At 39.2% G+C, this 27,568-nt stretch overlaps 1 protein-coding gene across 1 annotated transcript; it reads right to left on the reverse strand.

Moving 5' to 3' along the window:
• Window positions 1-2,456: 2,456 nt before the first annotated feature.
• Window positions 2,457-27,482, reverse strand: ANKUB1 (ankyrin repeat and ubiquitin domain containing 1). The gene is given in 9 exon segments (XM_063107197.1): window positions 2,457-2,684; window positions 2,686-2,959; window positions 3,147-3,197; window positions 3,199-3,579; window positions 7,818-7,934; window positions 15,582-15,691; window positions 16,245-16,352; window positions 25,823-25,966; window positions 27,393-27,482. Coding segments are annotated over 9 exon segments (1,503 nt in total).
• Window positions 27,483-27,568: the final 86 nt, after the last annotated feature.

Below are 27,568 nucleotides of genomic sequence, written 5' to 3' on the forward strand. Positions count from 1 at the left end.
ATTACATTAGGTTCTTCCCTAGCTCCTGGATATGATAGTAGCTTGGTGTTGGTGCACACAGCCATCAAGATAGCGTACATCCACTCCTCATGTTTGTGTCTTTTTGGCACAAGAGCTGGACTGTTTGTTTATAGATGAGTGCTCAGACTACCTGACCATCCAGCTTGACTAGCTGCCTCAAGTAGACATGAGTGCTTTTGTAACTTCTATGAGGAGCATGAGCCAGATCAAGAAGGATGTGCAAGGACATGAGAACATAGGTCTCTCCTTCCTCTCCACAGCCCATCAACAAAAGAAAGTAGAACAGATCCTGGGAAAGATGCAGAGAAAAAGGGGTGTAAACAGATGGGGATGAAGTGGAAGATGTGAACAGAAGGAAGAGAAAAATACTGGGAAAAGAGAAATAGAAGAGGATTTGCTAGGAGGAACTTCCAGAGTAAGTGCACAGTCAGATTGACCACCACTCCTCCTATAAGTCTCCCTTCTGCACTAACCCCTTTCTTTAATGAAATGTTTTCCCCAGCAATTTTCTTCTTGACCTTGAAATAGCCTCCCCTTGATAACTCCAATACTTATGAAATAGCTATAAAAACAGCGCTCTGGTACAACCTCTTTGGAAAACAGTTTGGAAGCATTTACTAAAGCTAAACATAAATTTACCCTGTGACCAGCAATTCCATTTCTAGGCATAAGGTCAAGAGAAAGGAATGCAAATGTCCACCAAACCTCATATACAAGTATAATCATACATTTTAATTCAAAATAGCCCCCAAATTAGAAACAACCTAAATGTCCATCAATAGGAGAATGGATAAATAAATTAGGATGTGGAATACTACATAGAAATGGAATTCTGTGTAGGATAAGAACAATCAATACATGCAAAACCACAGATGAATCTCACAGGCATTATGTTGAACAAAAAGGCCAGACACAAAAGGTGTACACCATATGATAGAAAGTTCAAGAACAGGCTAAACTATTCTTTGGTAACAGAGATCAGAATAATAGTTATATCTGGGAGGGATTATTGACTGGCAATGGGCATGAGGGAAATTTTGCGGGTGCTGGAAATAATTTGTATCTGATCTGGGTGGTGGTTACATGAATGTGTGCAAATGTAAAAATTCAACAAGCCATACATGTGACAGTGGTGATCTTTGTACGTTTTACTGTGTATTTTATAATTCAATCCTCCTTAAGGAAGCACTCCACACAGTAGACTCTAGCAGCTCTTTTCATCTAAAACCACACACATGCCCACCTTAAACACAGAAACTTTTGCATGTTTCCATTCTTCCTACTTCTGTACTGGGCTATAATAAACATTTACTGAATGTTTGAAAAAATAACCTCATTTTTAATGTGCATCTGTTGATATAACAAATCAGTATTTCATTTCTTGTGTTTACCGTCTGATTTTAAGATGGGCTATATAATTTTTTCGATTCATTTTACTAGTATTTTCCCAGAATTTTAGATGATCTCTTTTTATATGTTCTAGTGGGGGATATCTCACAAATTACAAAGATTGAAGCTGTTAAGCAATGTCTTCATCTACTATCAACCTCATTAGGTTGGATCTTGAATTTTGTGTTTTACACCCCAAATTACTCTCACCACTAGGTGGCAACAACCTAGCTGAAGTAAAGTAAAGCTGAACTAAAGACCAATACAGAAAGGCAAGTAAAACAATCTAGCTTTCTTTTTTTCTTTCCTTCTCATTATATTGAGTAAGGGAAAAAGCCACTCATAAATTTATAGTTCTACTGTAATGTCAGCATCCAATAATATCCCATAATTAATGGATGGGACCTGAGATCTTATCAGAGAGTTGTGTTTTCAGTGAAAACTGATGACCAAAATTTACTTTATGAAATGAATGTACCTGAAAAGTCCACTTGTGATACACTTTCTTATCTCTTTAAATGTGATAATAGATTATCTTTTTAACTCACCTTAAACATTAACGTCAATTCTAGCACCCTAGCCGATATAGATCTCCCCCCACCTGAACAAGTATGTCTCGCCCAGTAAGTCAACTCAAGTCTTTATGCTTCAATTTGTCATTAAACTGTTCCTTTCTTTTCTTCCACTTTTATTACCAACTGGTCTTCCACAATGCTTTTGATGTCTCCCTCCCATATCAAGTTTCCCTCTTCTCCCTCTGATTATAATCAACACTTTCTTATTAGCTTAAAAAAAAAAGTGCTAATTGATACAACTCTTTTCACTGTGTCTATTTTTCTCCTGAAGCTTGAGGAGTAAAGTACTACACAGATTGGACTGGTCATAATATCAATTCATTTTGTTCAGACACGAGGCTAAGCTGAGATCATTGAAGCTTGGTACTGATGCACTGGAACAACTTGTATTACTTTATGTGGCATAGTGGGGCTTCTTGGACCTTTCCTGACCTGTTAAAGGTTTGCCCTTGTAAGTTTAAAGAGAAAACGTTACCTTGCCACAGCTAAGCAGTTGATTGCATTCTCCCTTGGAATCCTCCCACTGTGCTCTGAGAAAGATGCCAGGGAAGATCTTAGTAAAAAGTCACTGGGTATTGCATAGTGAAAGGATGGATGTGCATATCCCACTCTTGAAACTGGAGGGAGCGGGACTTGGGGGAGATAAGTATTTTTTATGAACTTTTCTTTTTTCCTAGCTGTGGTAGTAATTTTTTTTCGGATTTTGTTGTTGTTGTCTTTGTAACTCAGAGAATGTATTTGCATCTACCAGTAGAGGCAATTCAAGGGTTTGTTCTCCTGTGTCCAGCTGCAAAACTGACTAAGGGTTGACAGGTTTCTTGCTGGCACTTTGATCACTGAGCAGCAGTGGCTTGCTCAAGGTACTTTGTGAGTCCTTGTTCCCAGCCTTATGCCAGGTCTTGGAGGTCATTTTTGGTTTGGTGAAACCATCTACCATCACAGTGTCTCTAACTTTTGCCCCAGAGACTCTTGCTCTGCCAAGCTAGCTTTTTTTTTTTTTTTTTTTTGTAAAAGATGACCGGTAAGGGGATCTCAACCCTTGACTTGGTGTTGTCGGCACCACGCTCACCCAGTGAGCAACCGGCCATCCCTATATGGGATCCGAACCCGTGGCCTTGGTGTTATCAGCACCACACTCTCCCGAGTGAGCCACGGGCCGGCCCCACAAGCTAGCTTTTATGAAGGCTATGTCTCTGAGCTCTGAGGACCCTATATTTTAATATAAATCCTCATCGACACTGAAATCTTCAGAAAAGAAACCGTAGACCACAATTTACTGAGCAAATATAATACACAGTCTTTATGCTTGTGTTTGAACGCGATGGTCAGGGGAGTTTGTCCCGTGGCATTTTTGCATTCTAGGCACAGCATGCTGCAGTTGACAAAGGCCTTCAGAATCAACAGTTGGCCTGCTTCTGCAGCTGCATGAATGGGGCATTTAGAGACATCTGCATGAAGGGCTTCATAGCACCATGCTCTACAGGGGTGAACACCAACTACCTCGTGGGGCTGCACACCCTGCCTCAGGGCCCATTCAGTGAGTTCAATGTACCCATAAAAGGCGACAATGTACAAGGCTACCTTTCTCTGATACCTGAATGAGTGGAGCAAGGTGTGGGGGGTATGTTTAGTAAGTCAGCAAACAGACAAAAGTAGTTACACTAAATACCATGAAACATTCTAGTTACAGTGTTTATTTCCTCCTAACTTTTACCTAAACATGTTTTTAGAAAAAGCATATAGTAATATACAATTTAAACTGCACAAATCCTGCTTATACACATTATCCTGCTATACATAGGTAAATAATTCAAACTAGTTTCCTTGAAGTGGTTGTCTTTCTTATGAAAATCAAATACTTAGGAGAAATATCAAGCTTTATATTAAATAAGAAATACTGGAAGCAATTCAGCACATTTCAGAAATTTGAAAGTTTTATGTTTGTTTTGTCCTTTCTTTCTTTCTCTTTTTTTTTTTTCTTTTTGGCAGCTGGCAGATACAGAGATCTGAACCTTTGACCTTGGTGTTATAACACCATGCAGTAACCAACTGAGCTAACCAGCCACCTCCTGTTTTGTCATTTGAACAATCCTTTTTTTCTGGCTTCTCAATAGCTCTACTACCCTAATCTAAACCACTACCTACCCCTACTGCCCCCACTGGTGCTAGCCTCCTAACTGGTCTCCCTCTTATTCCCATGCAAGCCTTTGTCACACAGCACTCAGTCATCTTTTTATTCCATATATTGGAGGATGCTTATCCTCCATTTCAAACCCTCCAATAGCTTTCCACTGCAACTTAAATTCACACTCCTCACCTTGGCCTCCAAGGCCCCTCCTTCACCTGGCCCTGCCCCCCTTTCCTACCCCACTTCCTACTGCTCTCTTCCTCTTTCACTGTACTGGAGCCACACTGGCCTTCTGACTGTCTTTCCAGCACTCTGTAAGGCATAAGTTGGGTGACTGGTGATGGCTGTTCAGACAAGTGAGAGGGAGGCAAACCTCAACACGGTCCCGCCAGGCATTGTCCAGGACACATTTGGGCAGGGCTGTCTTTCTCCACTGTAAGACAGAGGCAAGCTAGCCTGACATCACACAAACCCTACTGCATATACCCCACTCTCCTGTCTCTGATTACATGCTCACCACCCCATCTTTCGAAGTGTATGTAGCTTCCCATGTATTTTTCTGTATGGGGAAGATGCTCTGTCCAGAGCATGTGGAACTCTGGACTCTCTGGTGTGGAATATGCATAAAGCAAATGTACTTCACAGGGCCTGGTTTTCCAAAGCCTTGCAGTTTCAAGTATTGACCTTGCAAAGGACCAGACATTTTCCTCAGGCTATATAGTCTCTGATGTAAGATAAAGAGTTGTAACACAGCAAGGTTGCTGGCTCAAAGACAGACAGGTTACTGATTGATATGTAAAGAAACTGGGAAATTGCTGTAAGAAGAGAATGTTTGCTAAAATCAAGCTTTTGTTAGTGGATCAACTTAATTGCATGTTACCAGCTTCTATTGTTAAACTTGTTAAACTGTATTTAGCAAAAACCCTACCTATGTTCTCTTCCTGTAACTTCCTGGTCTGGAAAATAAATGCAAGAAGAGAACCCCAATTCATGGTTAATTTCCCAAATGGAAGGAATGCCTCTGTCTTGAGGGTTCTTGGAGATTAACCTGTTTCTGGGTCTTCTCAATGCTCAGAAGAGATGGGCTTTGAGTAATCTTTGGCAGCTCTGTCTCCCAGGGGAAAAGAGGTGACAAATCCATGGGAGGCAAAGCAACACTCTGGCAGTTAGATTATAACTAATTTGAGTTATATATTAATATGCTGGTATTTGGTTCATGCATCAATTTGAAATTTTGAAATTCATTAAGGCAAGTCAACATTTCTGAATTTGAATCTGGGATGAAGAGCCCCCTCCAGGATGGACAGTGAAGATGCCCCCTGAGCTCTCTGGGCAGCTGGGCAACTAGCCTTCCCCTGATGATACCGAGTTCTTGGCCCATATCTTTCCTTCCAACCTCTATGGTGTGATTTACAGCTCCAATAAGAACTTCATGCTTGACATGTGCATGACAGAATTCCCCATCTTCTCCCCCAGATCTGCTCCTCTTCAGTTCCCTTCCTGGATGAACAGACCCTCCATCTACCCCATTATTCATTCTGAGAGACTGGACTTCATCCTGGTCTTCTCCTCCCTCTCCCTCTTCCTGTATCTAATATGTTACCTCAACCGGTTGATTCTGCCTCCTAAGTGTATCTTTTCACAGACTGCCCTCTTAGCCCCACATCTACTGCATAAGCCTAGTTGGGGCTGCCATCATCTCTTGGCTGTCTCCCTGTGTCCCTGTAGCCTCTGTTCCTCACACCGCCATCAGAGCCATGTTCTATAATGCAGATCTCACCTTGGCCCTTCCCTTCCTTCAGTGTCTCCCCAGCACTTGAAAGATAAAGTCCAAATTCCTTTATGTTCCTACTTAAGTAGGAACTGGTCTCTTCTTATACTTCCAGCCTCTGGCCACTAACTCTCTTTCACTTTATAACCTACCACATGGCATGTCTTTCAGTTCCCTGAATCTATTCTCTTGCCTCTGGGCCTTTGTACATGTGATTCCATCTATTTTGGAACATCCTTTTTTCTTCTCCCTACTGCCTACCTGAATACCTGTCCTTCAGATCTCAACTTGGATTTCTCTTTCTCAGGATGCTCTACCTGATTCCCAAAGTCTAGTTCATGTCCATACCATACATTCCTGTATCATCTTGCACTGTGCCCTTGTCATAGCACTTTCCACACTGAACGGTAACAACACCTATCACTTATATACTCCTTATCATAAGCCAAGCACCCTTCTAAGTTCCCTTTGATTATTAAGTCACTCAATCTCTAAAAGAGTTCTATGAGATAGATACAATTATTATTCCCATTTTGTAGAAGAAACTGAGGTACAGGATGGTTATATAACTTGCCCAAGTTTACATAGCTAAACACTGAGGGAGCAGGACTTTGAACCCGGAAGATGGGCATTGGCTTTTGCACTTCTAAACATTTTGCAATTCTGCTACTCCAGGAATTGGCTATTTGTTTTCTATTTCTTCTACTGGACTGTATATAAGCTTACCAAAGGAAGGGACCATATCTTGTTTACTGCTATATTCCTGGGATCTTGAACAGTACACAGTAAATGCTCAATAACTATTCCTTGATTGGGTGGAGGAATAAAAGGAGCTTTTCAGTCTGATTATTTAAGAGCTCACTCTGAGAGCTTAGATTTTATTTAAAGAGTAAGAGTATAGATGGCTAAACACATGAGCACTCAAATTAAATTGTCAGGACCCAGTACCCAGTTCTGCCCTAGTTAGTTATGTGACATTGGGAAGGTTTCTCCATCTCAGTTTCCTCATCTGCAAAATAAGATAAATATGTATCCACCTTATAAAATTGTTATAAGTATAAAATGAAGTTATAAATATAACACAGTGTCTGCCACAAAGAAAGTATTCAATAAATATGCATTATTAAAAGTAACAATGCAACATAGATATTTCTTTGGATTCAGAACATGAAAGAAGAGAATTATCACTATCTCTAAATAGAAATTAATGTACAATATTTGAGTATTTTATAAAATTGTAAAAGCTGCTATTCCAATCTGTTACTTCATAGAGTCCTTAGAGCTCCTAGTAGGTATATAGGCTTCCGTAAAATATGACTAAATCACCCATGAGTAGGCACTGTTCCAAAATATCACTGAATTAAAACCTATAGGTTAATGCAGGTTATGCATCTGGGAAGCTGCTGCTGCAGCAATACCTTACAATGCCCACCTGCTTCTCTGAGCCTGTCCTACTCCACTGCCCCAGCCACACGTGCCATGCATCATGTATGGCAAAAGTGTGAATGTTTATATTAAATGCAGTTTGAAAAATTACTTGTGAGCTTAGGAAGAGGTGGCCAATGTTTTCAGCCAATCAATTAGCAAGTGTTTTTTTGGAATAACTGAATGTCAGAGTGGCAAGATACTTATTCTGACAGCCTTTAAAAGTATTGTTAAAAGTCTAATATCCAAATAAACTGAAGTCACCCATTTAATTATTTAGTTTTTCCTGAGGAAATTCTACCTAAATTGCAACCCATCACCAAAGGCTGTCAGCCCTGGCTGTCATGTTCCAGCAAATACCTCAATAATAATGTCTGGTTGAGACGTGCTAAGTGGAACTGGCATAGAGCGGCACCCCAGCTGTAGGGAGAATCGCAGGGTCAAGGTCAGATGGAAGTTTGGTAAAATATTACTTAAATTAATTTAACACTTGCTTTATCTCCTGTACTTGAGCACTGGTCCTTCTTTTGATAACTAGTGTTGGACTTTAAGTTTTTGTCCAAGGAGACAGCCCGTCAGGAATTCCTTCCATCTATCCCAGATGTCCAAGTGAAGTGTTGCACCTGTGGATCAAGAAAGGCAGTTTATGGTCTAGTTATTCACTGCAGTTTGGCAATCTGTAAAACTTCTAATGATAGCTTTCTACTGTGGAGGATATTGACATTAATAAAACACATGTATTTCACAGGGCCATAGCCTATAGCATAGCAAGACCAAAGTCCTTAGTTTAGCAGGACCAAAGTCCTGTAGTTTAAGCCATAGCCCAACTCTTTAGAAATACACATAGAAATGATAAGACTAGGAAAAACCAGAAAACTTTCACAGGACTAAAGTCTTTGATGTAGATAAGAGAATTGAAGCACAACAAAAGTGATTGCTCTGGGGGCAGTTGCCCTTGGTGCAGCTAAACCTAAATGATGGGAAAGTATGTGAGCTAAAATCTTCAAGGATATTCTGCTAGTTAGTGGTTGGGGGATGTTCCACATCTTACCCTTAGCTGTTTAAATTTCTTGGAGAGCTAAGTGCTGCTATGGTGATTATCTTATTGTTTGTTTTTGTATGTCACATAGTTTAGTTTTATGACTCCTTTGATGGTAAATTGCTTGAACTATTTTAAATTACACCTGCTTTAATGAAGATTGTCATGTAGCCCATTTGTTTATGTTTTCACTATGATTGATTAACCACCTGTGTTTCTTCTGTAACTTTCTTGCCTGCACAATAAAAACTGAGAAAAAACCTGACTTGGTGCTGTGCTTGGAGCTCTCCTCTCTTGAAGGAGTTTTCCCTGGGTACAGTCACTTTGGGCCTCTCATTGCTCTGGATACATGGGCTCTGAGTAATCCTTCGTGTCTCTGTCACCCTGCAAGAGGTGACATCCACAGAGGCAAGAGCAAGATGCAAAATGAAAAGCAACCTTGAAACAAGGAGACAGGGATGCTATTTTTAGCTTAGGCCTTTATTGTCTTTGAAAAGCCATGTAACTTCTGTGTGTTTCCATTTTCTCACCTGCTCAAAGATTGCATATAATGCTGAAATATCTTTTGCAGCTATCTCAAAGCAATCCTGTGGACATTGATTTAATGCTGATGTATATACATTACCACATAAAATAAAGCCATTATATTAGAAGAGGAAACTAAGGAAACCATGGCAGGACAAATAGCCTTTTGGGGCCTTTAGCTTACAACTGATTGGTGAGGGAGTTGAATGATGCTCACCAGCTAATCCAATTGTTCTGTCCTTCATGAAACAGGAACTGTTCTGTGTTATGGACATAAATGTAATTCACTGCTGCTGGAGAATTTATTGCTTGCTCCTCAAAAGTCTACCCTTTCCTGATTTTCATGACATCACATTCTCTTTGTCCCTCAGGTTGGTGATTTCCAGGAATCATTCCTTCAGCCTTCTGCTCTTCTCACTCTACACATCCCCCTGGGATAAAACCTAAACTCCTCCCAATCTGCCCACCCCATGCTCTCTCGCCTCCCCCTACACTGCCTCATTCACTCTGTTCTGGCCACCTTGAACTTTCACCTGTCCTTCAAACACACTGAGTCCACTCCCATCTCAGCACCTAACAATTTAAAATTTCTTTTGCTTGAAAAGGTCTTCATCTAGATTTTTCATAGGGCTGTGTCCTTTTTATTCAACTTTCAATTAAAAAATTATGTCCTCACAGAGGACACCTCTTGGCCACCACAGCTAAAGCAATGTCTGCTGCCACTGCCTCCTCCCGCCATTGCTCTTCATCCGATGACCTTATTTGTACATCTTTGTACCCCTATTACGAGTACTTGAAATCATTTTACTTGTTTGGAGATTTTTTTCATGTTCCCATTAAAAGGAAAGTTCCTTCAGGACTTGCCACACAGCCTGGCACCCGGTAAATGCTCACTGAACACTTGTTGGCCAGTTAACCGGCGATCTCAGTGATGCTAATGACTTCACTGACCACCCAGATGCCACTCACTCCCAAGCCCAAATCTCCAGTCTGGGCCTCAATTCCAGCTCCAGTTTCCCATTGCTGGGGCTAGGTGCCAGCTAAAGGACTGCAGTATAACCCCATCATTCTAAAAGACAACTTGCATCTTTCACCCCCAACCTGCTTTTCCTCCTGTGTTCTTTGTCTAGGTTGTTGTCACATCATTATTGCTAGTTAAGCTAAAACTTGGGAGTTGGTGTTCATCCTTCCCATTTTTTCATGAGTGTTTTTCATCTAAACAATCACTTAGGTCTGACAGATTTACCTCATAAGTATTGAAGAACTCTGTTTCCTTGTCTCCATCTCAACCAGCTCTGCCCTATTTCAGCCCTAGATAATCTCTCACCTAAATCTACTCCAGGAAGTAGATTTACAACCTCCCCTTCTCTTTATTCAGATCTCTGCTCAAACGTCATCTCCTTTTCTGAGCAACTATGTAAAATAGCCTCCCCCCTCCCCCACCTTACTGCATCAGTCTTTGTTCCCGTATCCTGCTTTCTTTTACTTCATAGTTCTTACCTCTAAGTAAAATGAGATATTTTTCTGTTTGCTTGAGGTGCTTGCCTCCCCCACTGAAATGCAAGCTTCAAGAGGATAGGGACAGTGCCACCATGCCTGCTTTCCCCAGTGGTGCTGACTCATGGGGATGCTCAGTAAATATTTGTTGAATGAAGTTCTGGTCCATTGCTGGACATGTGCTGCCCTTCTAACCTAGCAGGCTGGTCCGTACTTCTCTGTGCAGACCAGCCTTTTTCCGTTCTTGGGGGCTTCTAAACTGTGCTTATCTTTGGGGGTTGGGATTTCATAATACCAGTAATCTTAGAGTCACAGAAGGGTGAAGATAGAAAGATCTCAAAGACCAGTCCACTCAGTTGTCCTTTTTTATAAACTCGGAAGGTGAGTCGCAGAAAGATGAACTGCCTGAAGTTACTCAGCTAGCTGGGAGTAGAATTTGGCCTCAGATTTATGTCTTTAGGACTCTTTCTAAATCCTAGAAAGCCTCCTCCTTTCAAATGCCCTTCTCTTTCTTTCCTTTCTACTTCCCCTATCTTTCCACAGATAGGCACACGATGACAGGCATGTCTCCTGCTGGTCCCCCTCTTTCCAGACGTTCTTTGATGCTGTAACCTGTAATCGTGAAGTGGGCTCTTCCTCCGTGACTCCTTCCTTGGGTTGGATTTCTTGACCATGAACTTGCTCTCTCTTGTGGGTTGGTTCCGATTTGCACACGTGCTTACTCACCGAGCCTGACCTGCTTACTGCCCTCACCCCTGACCTGCCTCAGCCCTCACAAACCTGGCCTCGGCTTGGACAGCTCACTCTTCTTGGTAGAGAATTATGGAATTATTCTGTAGAGACAAAGAGGGGGTTCTGCAGCTATTCTGTAGAAATAGTGATACACAGCTTTCTAAAATATGGCCCATACTTGCCACAGTAGATTAAGTTTCTCTGAAGTTTCTTGCTGTACCTAAATTTTCTTATAAAATGTTTCATTCCCATGGGTAGCTCTGGAAACAAAGAACTTTGAACACTGCTCCAGGTGTATTTATTTTATCCCCCTGACTTGAATGATTTGCTATGATTTTAGTTTATTGGGAAAATCACTCACAGATGAGCAGTGCAAAGCTTTAGCCTGGTCCTGTACCCTAGCCTACTCGGTATTTCACAGCTGAGGCCACACAGCCTCCATTTGAAGGATCCAGGTCCAAGGAGTAATCTTAATACCAGTAGGAGGGAATGTGTTAAGATTCCAGGCCAGTAGCTCAGAGGTTTGGTGGGAAGTTGGCGTTCCTGTTCATCCTGCTCAGATGTTCTAGTAACTTGTCCTATTCTTTCTGACATAGTCCCCACCTTGTGCCCCATATCATGGAAACCAATATTCTACCTGACCTTTTAGGTTTTAGGATTTAGGGTCCATCCCTGAATTTCCTACTCTGAACTCCAATACCTGAGGTTAGATTTCTGTTACCTGTTAGAGCTTCCAGTGTCAACAACCTGCTTGTCTTGTTTTCCCCCTCTGTGTCATTCATTCACTACCTTGGTGCTATGATTCACCTACTAGGTCCCTGCTGGATCTCCCTGATGGTCACTCTCTGCCTTCCTCAGCCTTACCAATCAACAGTTGCAGACTGACCTGCCTATTCCAGGACCTCCAGTAACAGGACTTATTTGAGGCAAACTCCCTCTGCTAGATATCTGCATATGGGTTTTTCCTGACCCATCTGTCCTTCCCTAGGTGGTTGCCTAGCCCCAGGGTCTCAGCTATCCCTAGCTCAACCTGCCTACTGCTGATGAGCCCTGATGCTGAAAACTGCAGAGAAAGCTGTATGACTTAAATCTTCTTTAACATCAGTGGTGCACATCCTTCAAGCACTATATTTTATTCCTCTTCAATTCTCTGTCAGGTAGCAAATATTACAGGTGTTATGACTATCAATTCAGTTCCTTGCAATGAAGCAGTCCTAATTTCTCAAAGAACAAAGATAACAATGAATGGTTTTTCTCTTAATGTTCAAATTTTGAATATCCAGATAATTTCTAGGCAAGTTACCCAGAACTATCTGTTAGATAATCCTTTCATCCCTACTGATTCTTTTCCCCCCCCCGGAAGATAGCTGGTATGGGTATCTGAACTCTTGACCTTGGTGTTTTAACACTGTGCTCTGACCAACTGGCTAACCAGCCCCTATTGATTCTTAACGCCTTCTTTGTCACACATTAAATTCCTTCATAAGTTTAGAAATTTTGTTAGAAAGTAGAAATTTACTTGAAAAATGCTATGTTGCTCTAGAAAACCCAACTAAAAACTATTACTGAAAAGAGAGTAAAACTAATGAGATTTAAGCATTAGGGCCTCTAATTCTCTATTTTTTACTTTGTTTATTTATTTATTTATTGTAGTCAAGTGAAGTAGTGGGAGTGGAGAAGGAACAAAGAAGTCTCTAACTGGTTTAGTTCTATATTCTTGATTTTAGATTCTCTTTTTTTGTTGAAGAGGACCCACAAAATTAATATAATGTGAGCATTATAAAACCTAGATCCACCCACTCTTTACTTGCAAACATATCTACCATGCTCAGGCCACACAGGAAAGCAGATGGAAGCAACAGTGCCTCTTCCAGGCAATCATCCCCAGTGTCTCCCCATGTGGTCCTTACCGCCCAAGTTTCTGAATCCCTCATTCATAACCCCAGGATCAATATCTGCCTATCTGATTTGGACTTTTTCTTCTTGAATATGGAAACCATTTCTCTGGTTTGGCTTTCCCTGACAGGGGAAACAAAATAAAACATTAATTAGAACTTGAAGGGCATCAATAAAGTCATATTGGTTTGACAGGATAAATAGTTTGAAAGAATTCAGTCCTGGGTATATGATTACCATTTATGAGAAGTATGACCTTGATCATGTCACTTAACTTCTCTGAGCCTCAGTTTTCTCATCAATGAAAGGAATTAAAATGGCACAGTAGATCTCCCTGGGCCTAAAGGCTGGTAGAGGGACCCTGGAGCCAGCGAAATTTCAAGGTCTAAGCTGACACAACCCTATTCCTGGAATGGTTTCTCAGATGCAATGTGCTCAGGCTGGCCATAAATACCTGCCATGAGGCAATTACAGTGGTAAGTCCCAACTGGCATCATTCTGTAAAGAAAAGGCATTCGTTTATTCGCTCATTTGTTTAGGCACACCTTGTCTTAGAAAAGATGAATGTCAGTTTATAAGCGTATGTAAAATATAGACAATAACAAGCAAATAAACATGTAGATAAGCTAGAAGAAAGAAAAAGCTAGCGCAGAGACTTCAGAGCTATTGGGACAACCTGGAGGGAAGCTGGTTGAGGACTCCTTTACCATCTAGTTAGGTGGCTGTCTGCTTAAGGAACACTGGTTACGCGCTAGGCAAAGATATGAAGCAGGCCAAAGGGTTCTTCCTCCTCTCCCCTTGTGGCCCTTCTTTTCTTGCCTACATGTATTCTTATGGTGCCAAAGAAGTCTCCCAGGGTGATGCTCAGGCCCTTAAACTTGTATCTAAAAACGCTCATTCCCTAAAGCTCGCACTCTTAGAGGGTCATTCTAAGGCATGGGTGTGTTGTCCTGACACACCATGAGCAAGTAACTTAACCATTCAGAAACATTGCTATTTTTAAGTCTATAAAAGTTGGTGTTGGGCCAAGCCTTCTCTAAATTCTCTTACAGCTCTAGAATGTCACATCATAATCTGAGCAGTATAGGCCTGAAGAACAGTCAACCAGAGTTTATTCTAGTTTTGTTTTATCCCTTGGTATTTCATTAAGTAACTAGATTATCAGTTGCTTGGGGACAAATGCCACTGTGTGCTTTTCCTCATGTAAGCCCCATCATATTCTGGGCAGGGTTCAGCCTCCGGCAAGCACACAAAACAGGTATGTGCTTTATAGTGATGTACTCTGGGTACAATTTCTAGAATTTTATTTCTTCTGATCAAAAACAGAGACAATAGTTGATGTTTTGAGAACCTCTCCTGACTGCCTGCTCTGTGGACTTCAGGCTTGCTTAGCCACCCCCACAGTTGTGTAAACAATTCTTTGTTTAAAATAAAAATCCATATGTACATTAAAAAAAGTTTTGAGAGCCTCAATCTTTTAAAATAAAATAATATGAAAGAATAATGCATAAGTATCATTAAATAAATAATGCAGGAGAAGTACTGATAAATGCAAATTCAGCAGTTATATAAAGCAAAACTACTTAAGGATGCCTACAAAGCCCTATGTATATGTTGGGAGAACTCAAATTCCATTGCAACCAATGTTACAGTACAGCACGTTACCTAAAGATGTGCTAATTGTCAGTAAAGACCTCTTCATCTCAAACAATAATTTCTATAAGGCTTGAACCATTTTCTAGTGTGGTTAAAACAAATTTTACAGTCTTTTGAGTTTGTCTTATTGATGTCTGTCTCCAGCATACGTGACCTGGAAGTACAGTGTTTAAAGTAAAGTTGTAATCTGTCTATCACGAGTAAATGCCAGTCTGCAAGGCAGCTTTTCTGCCTGCACATTATTGGTTTCACACTGTTAAAATGATTGTTTTAATATAAACGGCGACATTTTAAAATGAGATTGCACAAAGCAAGGTTCGGAACAGATTGTATCAAATGCTACTTGTGCAGTAAAAAGGGGAAAGAATATGTGATTGACCTTGCTTCTATGTAAGCTTAAAATATATTTTGAAAGAAAAAAAAGATAAAGTGGTCTGAGTTTTCTCTTTCATCCTGAGGACATTAACAAATCCTGCTTTCAGAACAAGATCTGGCAGGGCTGTGAGACACTTCTTATTTCTTAGTTAGCATACAGACCTAGACACAAGAGTGAAGTGTTGATCATTTGCATCCACACTGTGCTTATGGAAGTTTCAGTTTCGAGACAACTCCTCCATGTGTTGTGATTTAATTCAGAAATGTTTTTGATTCTAAATCTTCATAACAATGATGGCTGCTCGTGGAGAGAGAACTGAGTGCTTTGGAGGGACAGGAGAGAGAGGGAGACTTACCCCTACTCATCCTTGTATACTTCTGATATTTAAGCCATGTAAATGTATTAACTATTTTACAATAAATAAGTAAAGTTAACAGATTGCATATAAAAATCTAAATTTCCATTTTTCTCTTGAAAAGCTGCAAAATCTGGTATCAAAGAAACCTAGTGCTGAGTAGTAGCTGATATCAAATATAGTGGGCAGTGCTGATATCAGTCTGTAGTCCCTGAGGGTGTTGCAGTCATACATCTCCAGTCCCTTTGGGGTCCATAGACAGTAGGCACTCACAGGGAAGCCACATCTCAGAATTACCAGTGTTCTCTGTGGAGTATACTATAAAGCAAATGTATTTCACAGGGCCTGGTTTTCCAAAGCCTTGCAGTTTCAAATATTGACCTTACAAAAAACAGGAAATTGTCCCCAGGCTATTGGTCTCTGTTGTAAGATAAAGAGTTGTAACACAGCAAGGCTGCTGGTTCAAAGACAGACAAGTTACTGACTGATATGTAAAGTACTGGGAAATTGCGTAAGAAGAGAATGTTTGCTAAGATCAAGCTTTTGTTGGTGGATCACTTAATTGCCTAATAGAATGTCATCTGGCTTGTTTCACTGAAAGTTACCAGCCTATATTGTTAAACTATAACCCCACTATGTCCCTTGCTGTAATTTCCTGGGCTGAAGAATAAATGCAGGAAGAAAAACCCCAATTCGGGGTTAATTTCCCAAATGAAAGTAATGCCTCTCTCTTGAGGGTTTGGGGAAATTATCCAGTTTGGGGCTTCTCACTGCTCAGAAGAGATGGGCTTTGAGTAATCCTCTGTGGCTCCATCATCCAGGGGAAGAAGGGTGACAGATATGTGGGGGGCAAAGCAACAGTTCTCAGATTAGACACTTTTCTATCAAGAAGGGAAATGCTCTCCATTATTGACATTGTCTCTTAGGTTACAGCATTGAACATATAGAGAGTAGGCTTGTCTTCTTCCTAAAGGGAGAGAAATGGGGAGAACTCATTGTCTGGAGGCTGAGATGAGGGACAGACCTTTCAGAGGGTGGCTCTGAGCACCCTCTAGCTCCACATCATGGGTGTGAAGGGGAAAAGCAAAGGCCAGTTAAGTTTACTCTGACTTCTGGTCTGAGTCTTACTCTTCTGTCCTGAGGATATCAGTGAGTCCCCCTACTTAGAGTGAAGTGAAGGAGACTTGACCATCTCCTTCGAGACCTATCTTACTTATTCTAAAGACCCAGATACATGAGAGGAGTGTCGATCATTTATATCCATGCTGTGCTTATAGAGGTGCTAGTTTAGAAAACACTCCTTCATCAGGCTGCACTTTAATTCAGAAATACTGTGGATTCTAAAACCTCAGTCAATTTTAAAAATCCTTTCTCAGAGGTTATCTTTAGGTAGTGGAGCTAAGCTGAGGGTAGGAGGGGAGTTTTGGCTTATCATTTTATGCTCTTCATTGTTGTTAAAAAACATTTCCTTTGTTCCTTTTATTTTACAATCTAAACAGAAAAGCAAGTGGATCTGAGATATCTGAACTAGAGTTTGGGGAAAATATCAATCCTTCTGTTAACAGTTTCACAAGCCAAACCAAAACTAAAAACAGAGCAAATGGGAGAAAAGGGAAGAAGGCGGGGAGGAAAAGATGATTAACATTTCCACTTTTCTAACAAAAGATGAAACTGGCTTTACTTCCTCTTTAGCAAATTGAGGACAATAATGTTTTTCTTCAATGGTCTGTTGTTGGCTTGACAGATATAAGTGCCTGGTGCTGCTGCTGAATGCCCCAGTAATGCGGGGCTCTCACAGAGGCTGGCACCTGGCCTCCTGGTTCTTCACGGGTACTGTAGCCAGTCACTGCTGTCTTGCCCCTCCTGGATTTTCTTCCCCTCTTTCTCCCAGCAGAATTCCTCTGTGGCTTCTCCAGGAGCCCCTCCTTGCTGCAGACTTATAATACATTAAATTTATTTCCCTCCTCCCAGATAACACATTGCTGTAATATAATCAACATGCAGATCTCTTTGAAAAAGCCTTTTGAGGAGTGATGCTATTGATGAAATTTAAGGCTGCAATGCTCTGATCAGGGGCCCATTTGACTGACTCAAATCACTGGAAGCAGGTTCAGGCCCTCTGCTGCTGCGCATAAAGCCAGCTTAGTAAGCTAAGCTACTCCCTGAGCCTAAAGTGCTTAGAACAGTTTTCCACAATAGTTTCTCATAAACCCACTCAATACAAATTAAAAGGACACAGGATTCACTCTTTCCCTTTTGCCATGCTCTGCTTTCCTATGGCTCCATAAGGCAAGCGTCTGCCCAAGCTAATCCACGTGATACTTATGAGCAGGCAGAAATTCCTGTGAAAAGCGAGTAAAAAGATAGTGGGGAAGCAAGAAAAATTATATTTTATATAATTATAAAAATATATTTTATGTAATAGTTGTTCCTTATTTCTTTAAAGATTCCTCTGTTTCTCTTTAGCCTCAATATGGGTACTAATTCATATTTAGAATTAAATGCAAACAAATAAATTAAATGCAAACAAATGAAATAACATGTAAACAAAATATCAAAGGCCCAAATCACTCTTTTTTTTTTAAAAGATGACCGGTAAGGGGATCTTAACCCTTGACTTGGTGTTGTCAGCACCACGCTCTCCCAGGTGAGCCACGGGCTGGCCCCCAAGTCACTCTTAATAGTTAACTAGCTACTATATGATGTTAGATAAGTAAGTTAAAAAGAAGTTTCTCAGAATACGAATAATCATGTACTTATACCTATAAAGATAAGTATCTACAATAACAAATATCTGGCAATCTTTAGATGAAAATCGAAAGTGCAGGGAGAAAAATATTATTAATTAACTAATGAAGACAGGTCCTTTTTTTCTTTTCTCCTAAGTAATATACTTTCTTTTTATAGCAGTTTTAGGTTTACAGAGAAATTGAGCAGAAAGTACAGATGGTTTTCAGGGGCCCCCCCCCACAGTTTCTCCTTCTGTCGACATGTTACATTAGTGTGGTACATTTGTTACAATTATGAACCAATATTGATATATTATTATTAACTCAATTTTACATTAATGTTCTCTCTTTGTTTTGTACAGTTCTATGTGTTTTACCAAATGTATAATGTCATATTTTCACCATTACTGTATCATACAGAATAGTTTCACTGCCCTAAACATTTTCTGTACTCCACCTATTCATCCTTCCTCTCTGCCTCCTCCTTTGAAACCCTGGCAACCACTGATTTTTTCCCCATTACCTCAAACATTTATTATTTCTTCATGTTGGGAACATTCAAAATTCTCTCTTCTAGCTAATTGAAAGTATACAATAAATTGTTGTTAATTATAGTCACCCTACAGTGCTACAGAACATTAGATATTATTCCTCCTCTGTAGGTGTAATTTTGCATCCGTTAACCAACTTCTCACTATCCCCCCTCACCCCTACCCTTCCTCAACTCTAGTAACAGCAATTCTACTCTCTACTTTTATGTGATCAACTCTCTTAGCTTCCACACATAAGTGAGAACATGAGATATTTCTCTTTCTGTTTCTGGCTTACTTCACTTAACATAATGTTCTCCAAACTCATCCATGTTGCCGTGAACGACAGGATTTCATTCTTTTTTATGGCTGGATAGTATTCTACTTTGTCTATATACCACATTTTCTTTAGCCATTCATCTGTTGAAGGACACTTGGGATGATTACATATCTTGGCTATTGTGAATACTGCTGCAGTAAATATGGGAGTGCAAATATCTCTTTGATATACTGATTTCCTTTCCTTGGGATATATACCCAGTAGTGGGATTGCTGAAGCATGTGATAGTTCTACTTTTAGCTTTTTGAGGAACCTCTATACTGTTTTCCATAATGGCTGCACTAAAATACATTCTCTAGCAGTGTATTAGAGTTTCCCTTTCTCCACATCCTTGCTAGCATTTCTTATTATCTGTCTTTTTGATAATAGCCAGTCTAGATAGGGGGAGATGAAATCTTGCTGTGGTTTTGATGTGCATTTCCCTGATGATTCCTGATGTTGAGCATTTTTTCATATATCTGTTGGCCATTTGTACGTCTTCTTTTGAGAAATGTCTGTTCAGCTCATTTGTTTATTTTTTAATCAGATCATCTGTGTTTGTTTTATTGGGTTTTTTTTTGTTGTTGTTGTTGTTTTGTTTGTTCTTTGCTGTGCAGAAGCTTTTTAGTTAGATATAATCCCATTCGTCTAATTTTGCTTTTGTTGCCTGTGCTTCTGAGATTCTCTTTATAAAGTCTTTGCCCAGCTCAATGTCCTGAATTGTTTCTTCTGTTTTCTTCCAGTAGTTTCATGGTTTGGGGACTTACATTTAAGTTTTTAATCCATTTTGAGTTGATATTTGTATATGGTGAGAGATAGGGGTCTAGTTTTTTTCTTTTGCCTGTGGATATTCAGATTTCTCAGCACCATTTGTTTAAGATACTGTCCTTTCCCTAATGAAAGGACAAAAATAGTTGGCTGTAAATAATGACTTTATTTCTGGGTTCTCTATTCTATTCTATTGGTCTGTGTGTCTGTTTTTATGCCAGTATTATGCTGTTTTGGTTACTACAGCTTTGTAGTATAATTTGAAGTCAAGTAAAGTGATGCCTCTAGCTTTATTCATTTTGCTCCAGATTGCTTTGGCTATTCAGGGTTTTTTGTGGTTCTATCTGAATTTTAGGATTGTTTTTTCTATTTCTGTGAAGAATGTTGTTGATATTTTGATGGGGATCGCATTGAACCTGTAGATCACTTTTGGTAGTACGGTCATTTTCACAATATTAATTCTTCCAAACCAGGAACATAGATGTCTTTCTATTTCTTTGTGTCCTCTTCAATTTTTTTGTAGCCAGGTTCTTAAGTCTCAAGAAAATTAACAACAACTACAGAGTCTGTCCCCCCCTTTTTTTAGCATCCAGAAACTTTTTATCATATAAATAAACAATAAATGTCGAACAATACCCCAGGCCCATTTTATCTATAAAGTACCTGGAACACAGTTCTCATTGCATTATTTTAACTCTTTATATCAGCAATTTTATAAACCTTGTTTTTGTGGGAAAACACATTTTAAGTTCTAGTTGGAGATACTTCTTTATGTTGGTTGTATGAAGAGGGAGCAGGTAGATGTTGACTAATAGCAACTTGCTAACTCACCTTATCAACATAAAAGAAAGCATCTCTGTACCTCTCCATCTACATGATACTTCTTCCCAAAAGTAGTCCAAATCAGGGAAGGCTGGTCAGTTATTCCCAAGGAAGTCAGATGCTATTAAATGAGTAATACTATACACAAACAAACCAAGACACAAACATACCAAGACATAGTAGGAGATACACACAAAGTGTCTTACTTTTCAATGAAAACAAATACATTCTATTTCATGGCAATAATTCTACTTTTGTCTTAAAAAACTGCAAGCTCAATGTAAATACATACATGCATAATAAAAAAAGGAGAAGTTGAAAAGAAAAACACTAAAAAAAAAAACAAGTTAATGCAAGTTTTGAGCACTACTGTACTTTTTTCTCAAGTTCTGCTTTTTTATGTTTTGCTATTTTGGAGTTGCAGTACCAAATAAGCAGAAAATTGCCCCAACTATTCCGGAGTGAACAAAAAGGAGAAATAATGTTTGTTTTTGTTGAACTAATTCCAGTCAAGATGTCTTCATAAACTTCTCTTGTATGGTAATCATCCTGAAGAGGTTATACTTGGAGTTTAGGACACTGAATTAAAGCACCTTTCTTCACCAAATTCTTTTTATACTTTTTGTTATCTCTCATCTTAGAAAAGATAGCCATTTTTGAGATACGTATTTTTGTGTGTAATTTGTACATTTTAAAGAAACATTTATGTAGGCTTTTATACATAAAAATGTATTCAAAAATAAAACCAAATATGTATCTCCTAGATTTTGGTGTTTATAACATTAACAAGTGCCTTTTGAAAGCTAAAATGTATGTCATTTTGAATCAATTTTAGACCTATCAGTATAGTACAAATTTCTCCAACTTGTCTAATAGTCTTATACTCAATGGTACTATAATTAACTCAATCCTTCACCATAAAACAGCTTTCACAACATTCCAAGGATGTCAGAAGGAATTAACTAAGTTTTTACCCCAGTACTTGGTTGGTGGAAGTCTGGTTATAGAAGGGGGCAGGAAAACCAGGAGGAGTCTTAGGCAGGCTGAGCCTACCTCATGCTCTTGAAGGCACAACCTGTCAGATAGTTCCCCTTTTGCAGAAGGGCATGGATGTGTGATGAGGTGCTCCCAATCAGTCCTACCCATTCACCCCCACTTCAAGTTAGGAGCCAGGAAGGCAGAGAAGCAGCAGACACAGGGAATCCTTCCGGGAACTGCAGTTCTGAAGCATCGCTGGCCTGGCAGCAGGGCTGGCAGCACGTCCAGTGCCTGCTTTGAAGGCTGAGTGGTGACTTCCTGGACTAGTTCTGGGGCATGATTTAGATGTTGTTTCTGGCTGCATAATCTCTGAGGCTGATTCTCCAGTCTTCCTGGCAAGACCATGAACTACCCAATAGCCTTTCGATATGTTTATTTTCTGCTTAAATTATCCAGGGTTTATTTCTGCTGCTTGCAGCTAAGAACCCTGATGCTGGATAGGGAAAAAGACAAGAATACTATGAAGTGTTTTGCCTTGAGAGTAGGGCGGTGGGGGAGATGTCACACTAAGGAGAAAATCCAATCAATCCCTGAAATCCATCTCAATACCTTGCTATGAAGTTTTGGACAACAATCCTATACCTTCTTGTTAAGTTTCATTCTTTACCTCTCAAGGCCTTTATTAGCTCATTCATTCAACATATAATTAAGTAGAGCCTACTACGTGCCAGATACTCTTCTGGCACTGGGTGACAACAGCAAACAAAACTCAAGCAATCATTTCCACTATAACATGGGTAAAATGAAGGAAGCTAATGTGATAGCACCTCTGCATGCTGGGCAAAAATCCAGGCTCTTGAAATGCCTCATTCCGTGGTTTACAGGAACACAATGACCTGCAGCAGCATCAGCAATGCATAGTCAGGACTGACTCCTGTGTTAATAGAACTTGAACATACATGCTACAGAAAATATTTCTTATGGCTTCTGTAAGTTATTTTCCAAAGGAGCAAAAGATAATGCAATGTTTTTCCCTACTCTTCTTATATAGCACCGCCTATTCACTTTTTCAAATATGTTTATATTATCATTAAAGGAAAATGTGTAATATGCAAGGAAACTGGAAAAAGTATTGACTATTTTTAAAATGTATTTAAGGGTAGATCACCTCTGTTTTATCTAATGTCTTTTCCTCTATTCCACAAAAGCAAAATCTTGTAATCCACACAAAAATATAAGCACAATAAAGAAACCAAATAGCCTGGATTTATTTCATGACACATAAGATCTACTTGTATCTTTTTTAAAAAAATAACTGCTTACTTGCCAAGTTTTTTTTTTTTTTTGTCGTTTTCGTGACCGGCACTCAGCCAGTGAGTGCACCGGCCATTCCTATATAGGATCCGAACCCGCGGCGGGAGCGTCGCCGCGCTGCCAGCGCCGCACTCTCCCGAGTGCGCCACGGGCTCGGCCCCTTGCCAAGTTTTTGAACTTTGCAAAAGTTTTTGATTCACATCATGGTATTTCTAAGTTTTGCCAAAATAAATTGAGAGACTCTAGCTTTCCTAGATTCTCGGAAGGTAGAACAAACTTGCACAAAGTATTGTAGTTAAATAAGAAAGGTACTACTTAAATTTGTATATATCTAATTATGCAATAAAGCAATAAAATGACTTAGAAAGATGCCTTTGGTTATCTGAGATAGATCAAACATGGTATAAAGCTGGTATATAACTGCATTCTTTGATGCATGGGATATTTTCATGAAGAATTTTTGTCATTGTAACCCATTCAGGACTGTTATTGTACAGATACAAGGGCACTTCAAAAAGTTTGTGGGAAAATAGAATTAAAAGATATTATGAATCTTTTCATGAACTTTTGGAAGTACCCTTGTACAGTAAATAATAAGGATTTTTGGAATAGGCCTATTTTATTATCTAAACTAAATAGGAAATAGGTTAAGACGGAAACCAATATTTAGGTAATTCTTTTTCTTCAGATTAAAGATATTATTTTCCTTCCCAAAATTAGTGATAAGAAATTCTCTAAATGTGATTCTACTGGATGGAGCTTAATTAAACCCTGTTCATTGGGCAGTCCTGTTTCTCATAATTACATTCTGTCTTAGCTCTGTTGAATAAACCCTTTTACCTCTACATTCTATTCAGTGTAAAGCTTGTATCACTGTGATAGATGAAGTTTTATCGGCAGAATTTATGAAGTGTTTTTGCGAGTAAAACTACGAACATAGATTGCTTCTGGAGAGGGAATCTGGGGACCAGAGGTGGGAGACTTTTTACCATATACCCTTTTGTATCTTTTGAATTGAGAACTGTGTAAAAATAAATAAAATTTAGAAATTTCAAATAAAATAAAAATAGTTTTTAGTTAAATAAAAGCATACTGTTCATACCCATACACATTTTAACTATATCCCTGAACATGCATCGAATTCCTCTAGCCAACTGAAATGTTAGGATTGAACTTACACCACTATCTCTAAGCAAGCAAACAATAAAAAATCTTGAAACTTATTACTCCCATTACAAAACTCTGGGAAATTTTAGAGGGTTGATCTTATACAATACCAAAAACATAGTATGTAAATATATTTAATGATATAAAGAGAGGACATTTAAGAAATGACATAGTGTGAAGTTTAATTCTAGGTGTCAACTTGGTTAGATGAAGGAATGCTGGGAAACCTGATAAAGCTATCTTTTTAGGTGTGTCCGTGAGGGTGTTTCCAGCAGAGATTAGTATGAGAGTCTGAGTGGCCTGGGTGTGAAAGACCCACCCTCAATGTGGGTGGGAACCATCCAGTCCTCTGGGGGTCTGGAGAGAACAAAAGACAGAGGAAAGAGGTGAATCTCTCTCTCGATCTGCTGGAGCTAGGATACACCTTTCTCTCCTGTCTGTGGACATAAGAGCTCGAGACTCTTCAGCTTTTGGATACCGGAACTTACAACAAGGACACCATCAGCTTCCCTGGTTTTGAGGCCTTGGACTTGGACTGAGCCATGCTATCAGCATCTAGTTTATAGAAGGCCTATCCTGGGACTTTACTTCATAGTCACATGAGCTAATCTTCCTAAATCCCTCTCATATAATTATAACGTATCCTATTGATTCTGTCTGTCCAGAGAACCCTGACTAATACACATGGAATTTGGTCTGCTTTAAAAAGTACTATATTTTCTGAGTATCAAAGGGAGAAAATTAGAAGAAATCAGAGTTGTTTTTATTTCTTTTTTTGATTATCAAACATTCTTCAAGAATATGAAAATACATGAGTAAAGGCTCATAAAACATCAAAAACATGTAAATATTGTCTTTTTGTTTATGTAAGTGGGATCATACAATGCTTATTCTGTGACTTATCTGCACTACTTAATGATAAATATTGGAGAGTATTCCTTTTAAACATGCATTTAGTCAATCACTAAAACATGCTAAAGGAAATAGTTAAGTTTGACTACCAAAAAAATTTTAATGTTAAATATAAGCAAATTTGTGCCCCAGTTAGCGGTGAATGTGTACTTTACCAAGTTCTTGAGGCTCATGTTTTCATATGGGGTAAGAAACTAATACAGAATAATACTTCTACCCTACAGCAGCCAGTCTTAAATTCTTTGGGCCACCTGTCCCTTTAAAAAATTGTTGAAAGTTAAGGATCATCTACCCAGAAAATCTCCAGGCACATGATTTTGTACATTTTACAATTTGGGAGTTTTGTAAGGTTCTTAAAGCTATAGATCCCAAGTTAAGCAGCATTGATTAAGGACACTCTATGCGCAGAAAAGGCTATGTCCACTGTATGTACACGTATCTCGAATGGCTAGTCTCGCTGGATTTGGATGCAGAAATGCCCCTTCATTCTTATTATTACTGAGAATTTCTTCTCCTTCCTTACTCCACTGCTCCTAATCATTGTAGCCCCACAGAACAACCTAATCCTCTTCTTCCCATATCAGTATTCCAGATCTGCCCTTGGCCTTGTTCTGTTATTGGTTTGTGATGAGCTCTGGGATGAATGGATAGGGCAGGCAGCAGAAGGGATAGGAGAGGGAAGGGGGAGAAGCAGTAAACAAGGGGGAACCCTATCTAGTCTCCATGTCTCACTTCCCCTTACAGCACAAAGCATTCATGAGACCAGTTACACAAATGGAAGGGAGGAGAAGCCAAGAGAAGAAAACCTCTAAGTTGTGAAATCACTTTGGTTGAATTATCCACAACTTTATTCAAAATGAGATAACATCTTGGACACATGTTATTCTGATCATCATACCTTAATAGAGCATTTGAGAGTTGAACAGAAAGATATTCCAACATCAGCAAGACTCCACCTGTCCTCTAGAGTGGCTCCAGCATGCATCAGCTTCAGATAGCACCAGCCTTGTGTGTCTTCAAAGAGAAGAATGTGGAAATAGTCCTTAAAAATCAATATATTATGAAACAGTACGTCTGTACGTTACTAGACCAGAAATGTAATCCCTTTTACATTTTTTCCACTGAACAATATAATTCTTTGGAACAAAGGGAAGAAGTACTAGACAGCGGTTCTTAACTTGGAGTCTATAGATAGAAAAAGTTTATAGATACAATTTAAATGGGAAAAACTACATCTTCATTTTCATTATCTTTAAATGAAGGTGAGATTTTCCTTCAATTATGTATGTAGGCAACAAAATAATATAGCAGCAGTCGGCTGTGCCTGTGACTTTGTTACCAGCAGAAATCACACTATAGTTGTTGCAGTTATCTGAAAATACTATTTATATTGATCACTAGTTTTAAAGAACAATAGGGCCCAGCCCGTGGCGCACTCGAGAGATTGCTGCGCTGGGAGCGCGGTGACGCTCCGGTGCACTCACTGGCTGAGTGCCGGTCACAAAAAAGACAAAACAAAAAAAAAAAAAAAAAGAACAATAGTTATCAGCTGTACTGCTAGAACTTGTTAGTTAATGTGTTAATGAAGTCCACATCATTATATCACAAATTTGTTTTTTAATACTTGAAAATTGTATTTCAATATAACTTGTTTCTTTTCTATCATATGTGTTTTATTTTATGCATTGAAAGACATCTGAGAAGGAGGCTTTACCAGACTTCCAAAAGGATTTATGACCAATAAAGGTTAAGGTCCCCTCTTTTAGATCTAGATTTCAGTGACCACAGTAATCTACCCAATATCATGTAACAATGGCTCAATTAATGCTTCTTAGCAAATGAAAATAACCATCTCCAAGTTAAATATTTGATGACTAGGACTAAATATTTTTGCTTAATTTTTGAATTTTAAAGTGAATATTTATAAGAAATTTATAAGAAAGATACTTCATCTAAATTGTTTTTTATTCTGTTTCTGCGATCCTAGGTAAGATGTTTAACCTTTCTGAGCTTCAGTTTTCCCTGAATGCAAAATGAAACCATGGCCCACAAGTCCTTTAAGGTCCTTTTTGACTCCAAAATCCTTTGGTTCTTTTTAGTTGCTTGCTCACCAAACAAGGCATCTATATGGCATCTAACCGGTACGCTCCACTTACAACGCCTAATATCAGTGCCTTATTTTTGTCCTTGTGTGAGCTGGCCCCGCACAACTCACACATTCCTTAAAAAGAAACCCCCTTTTTTTCCCCTGAGAGTTTACTAGCTCAGTTTGCTTTCTTGTCTAACATCTCCAGATTTGCTCTCTTCTTATAAATCAATCATGTAAGCAAACAATGATATTTCAAAGAATTTTAGTTCCTTGTTTGCTGAAAATATACCCAATAGTATCTCTGCCCCATGTACATTTTAAACTACATTGCATATTAAAGCTGATATAGATTTTAGTGTCTCAGGGACAAAGTATGTACCTTTATTATCAGCTTAACAGACTCCACTGTTACATCTGCTGAAACATCAAATGGTTCAAAAGAGCCTTCAAAGGCTATAAAAATCCTCATCACCCAATTACCTTCTCAGAGGACAACAACGACAAAACAAAAACTTTTTCAAAGATACTGCTGGATAGCTGGAAGAATTCCAATTC

The sequence above is a fragment of the Cynocephalus volans genome, chromosome 1 (assembly GCF_027409185.1).
Source record: "Cynocephalus volans isolate mCynVol1 chromosome 1, mCynVol1.pri, whole genome shotgun sequence".
In the NCBI taxonomy this organism is placed as follows: domain Eukaryota; kingdom Metazoa; phylum Chordata; class Mammalia; order Dermoptera; family Cynocephalidae; genus Cynocephalus; species Cynocephalus volans.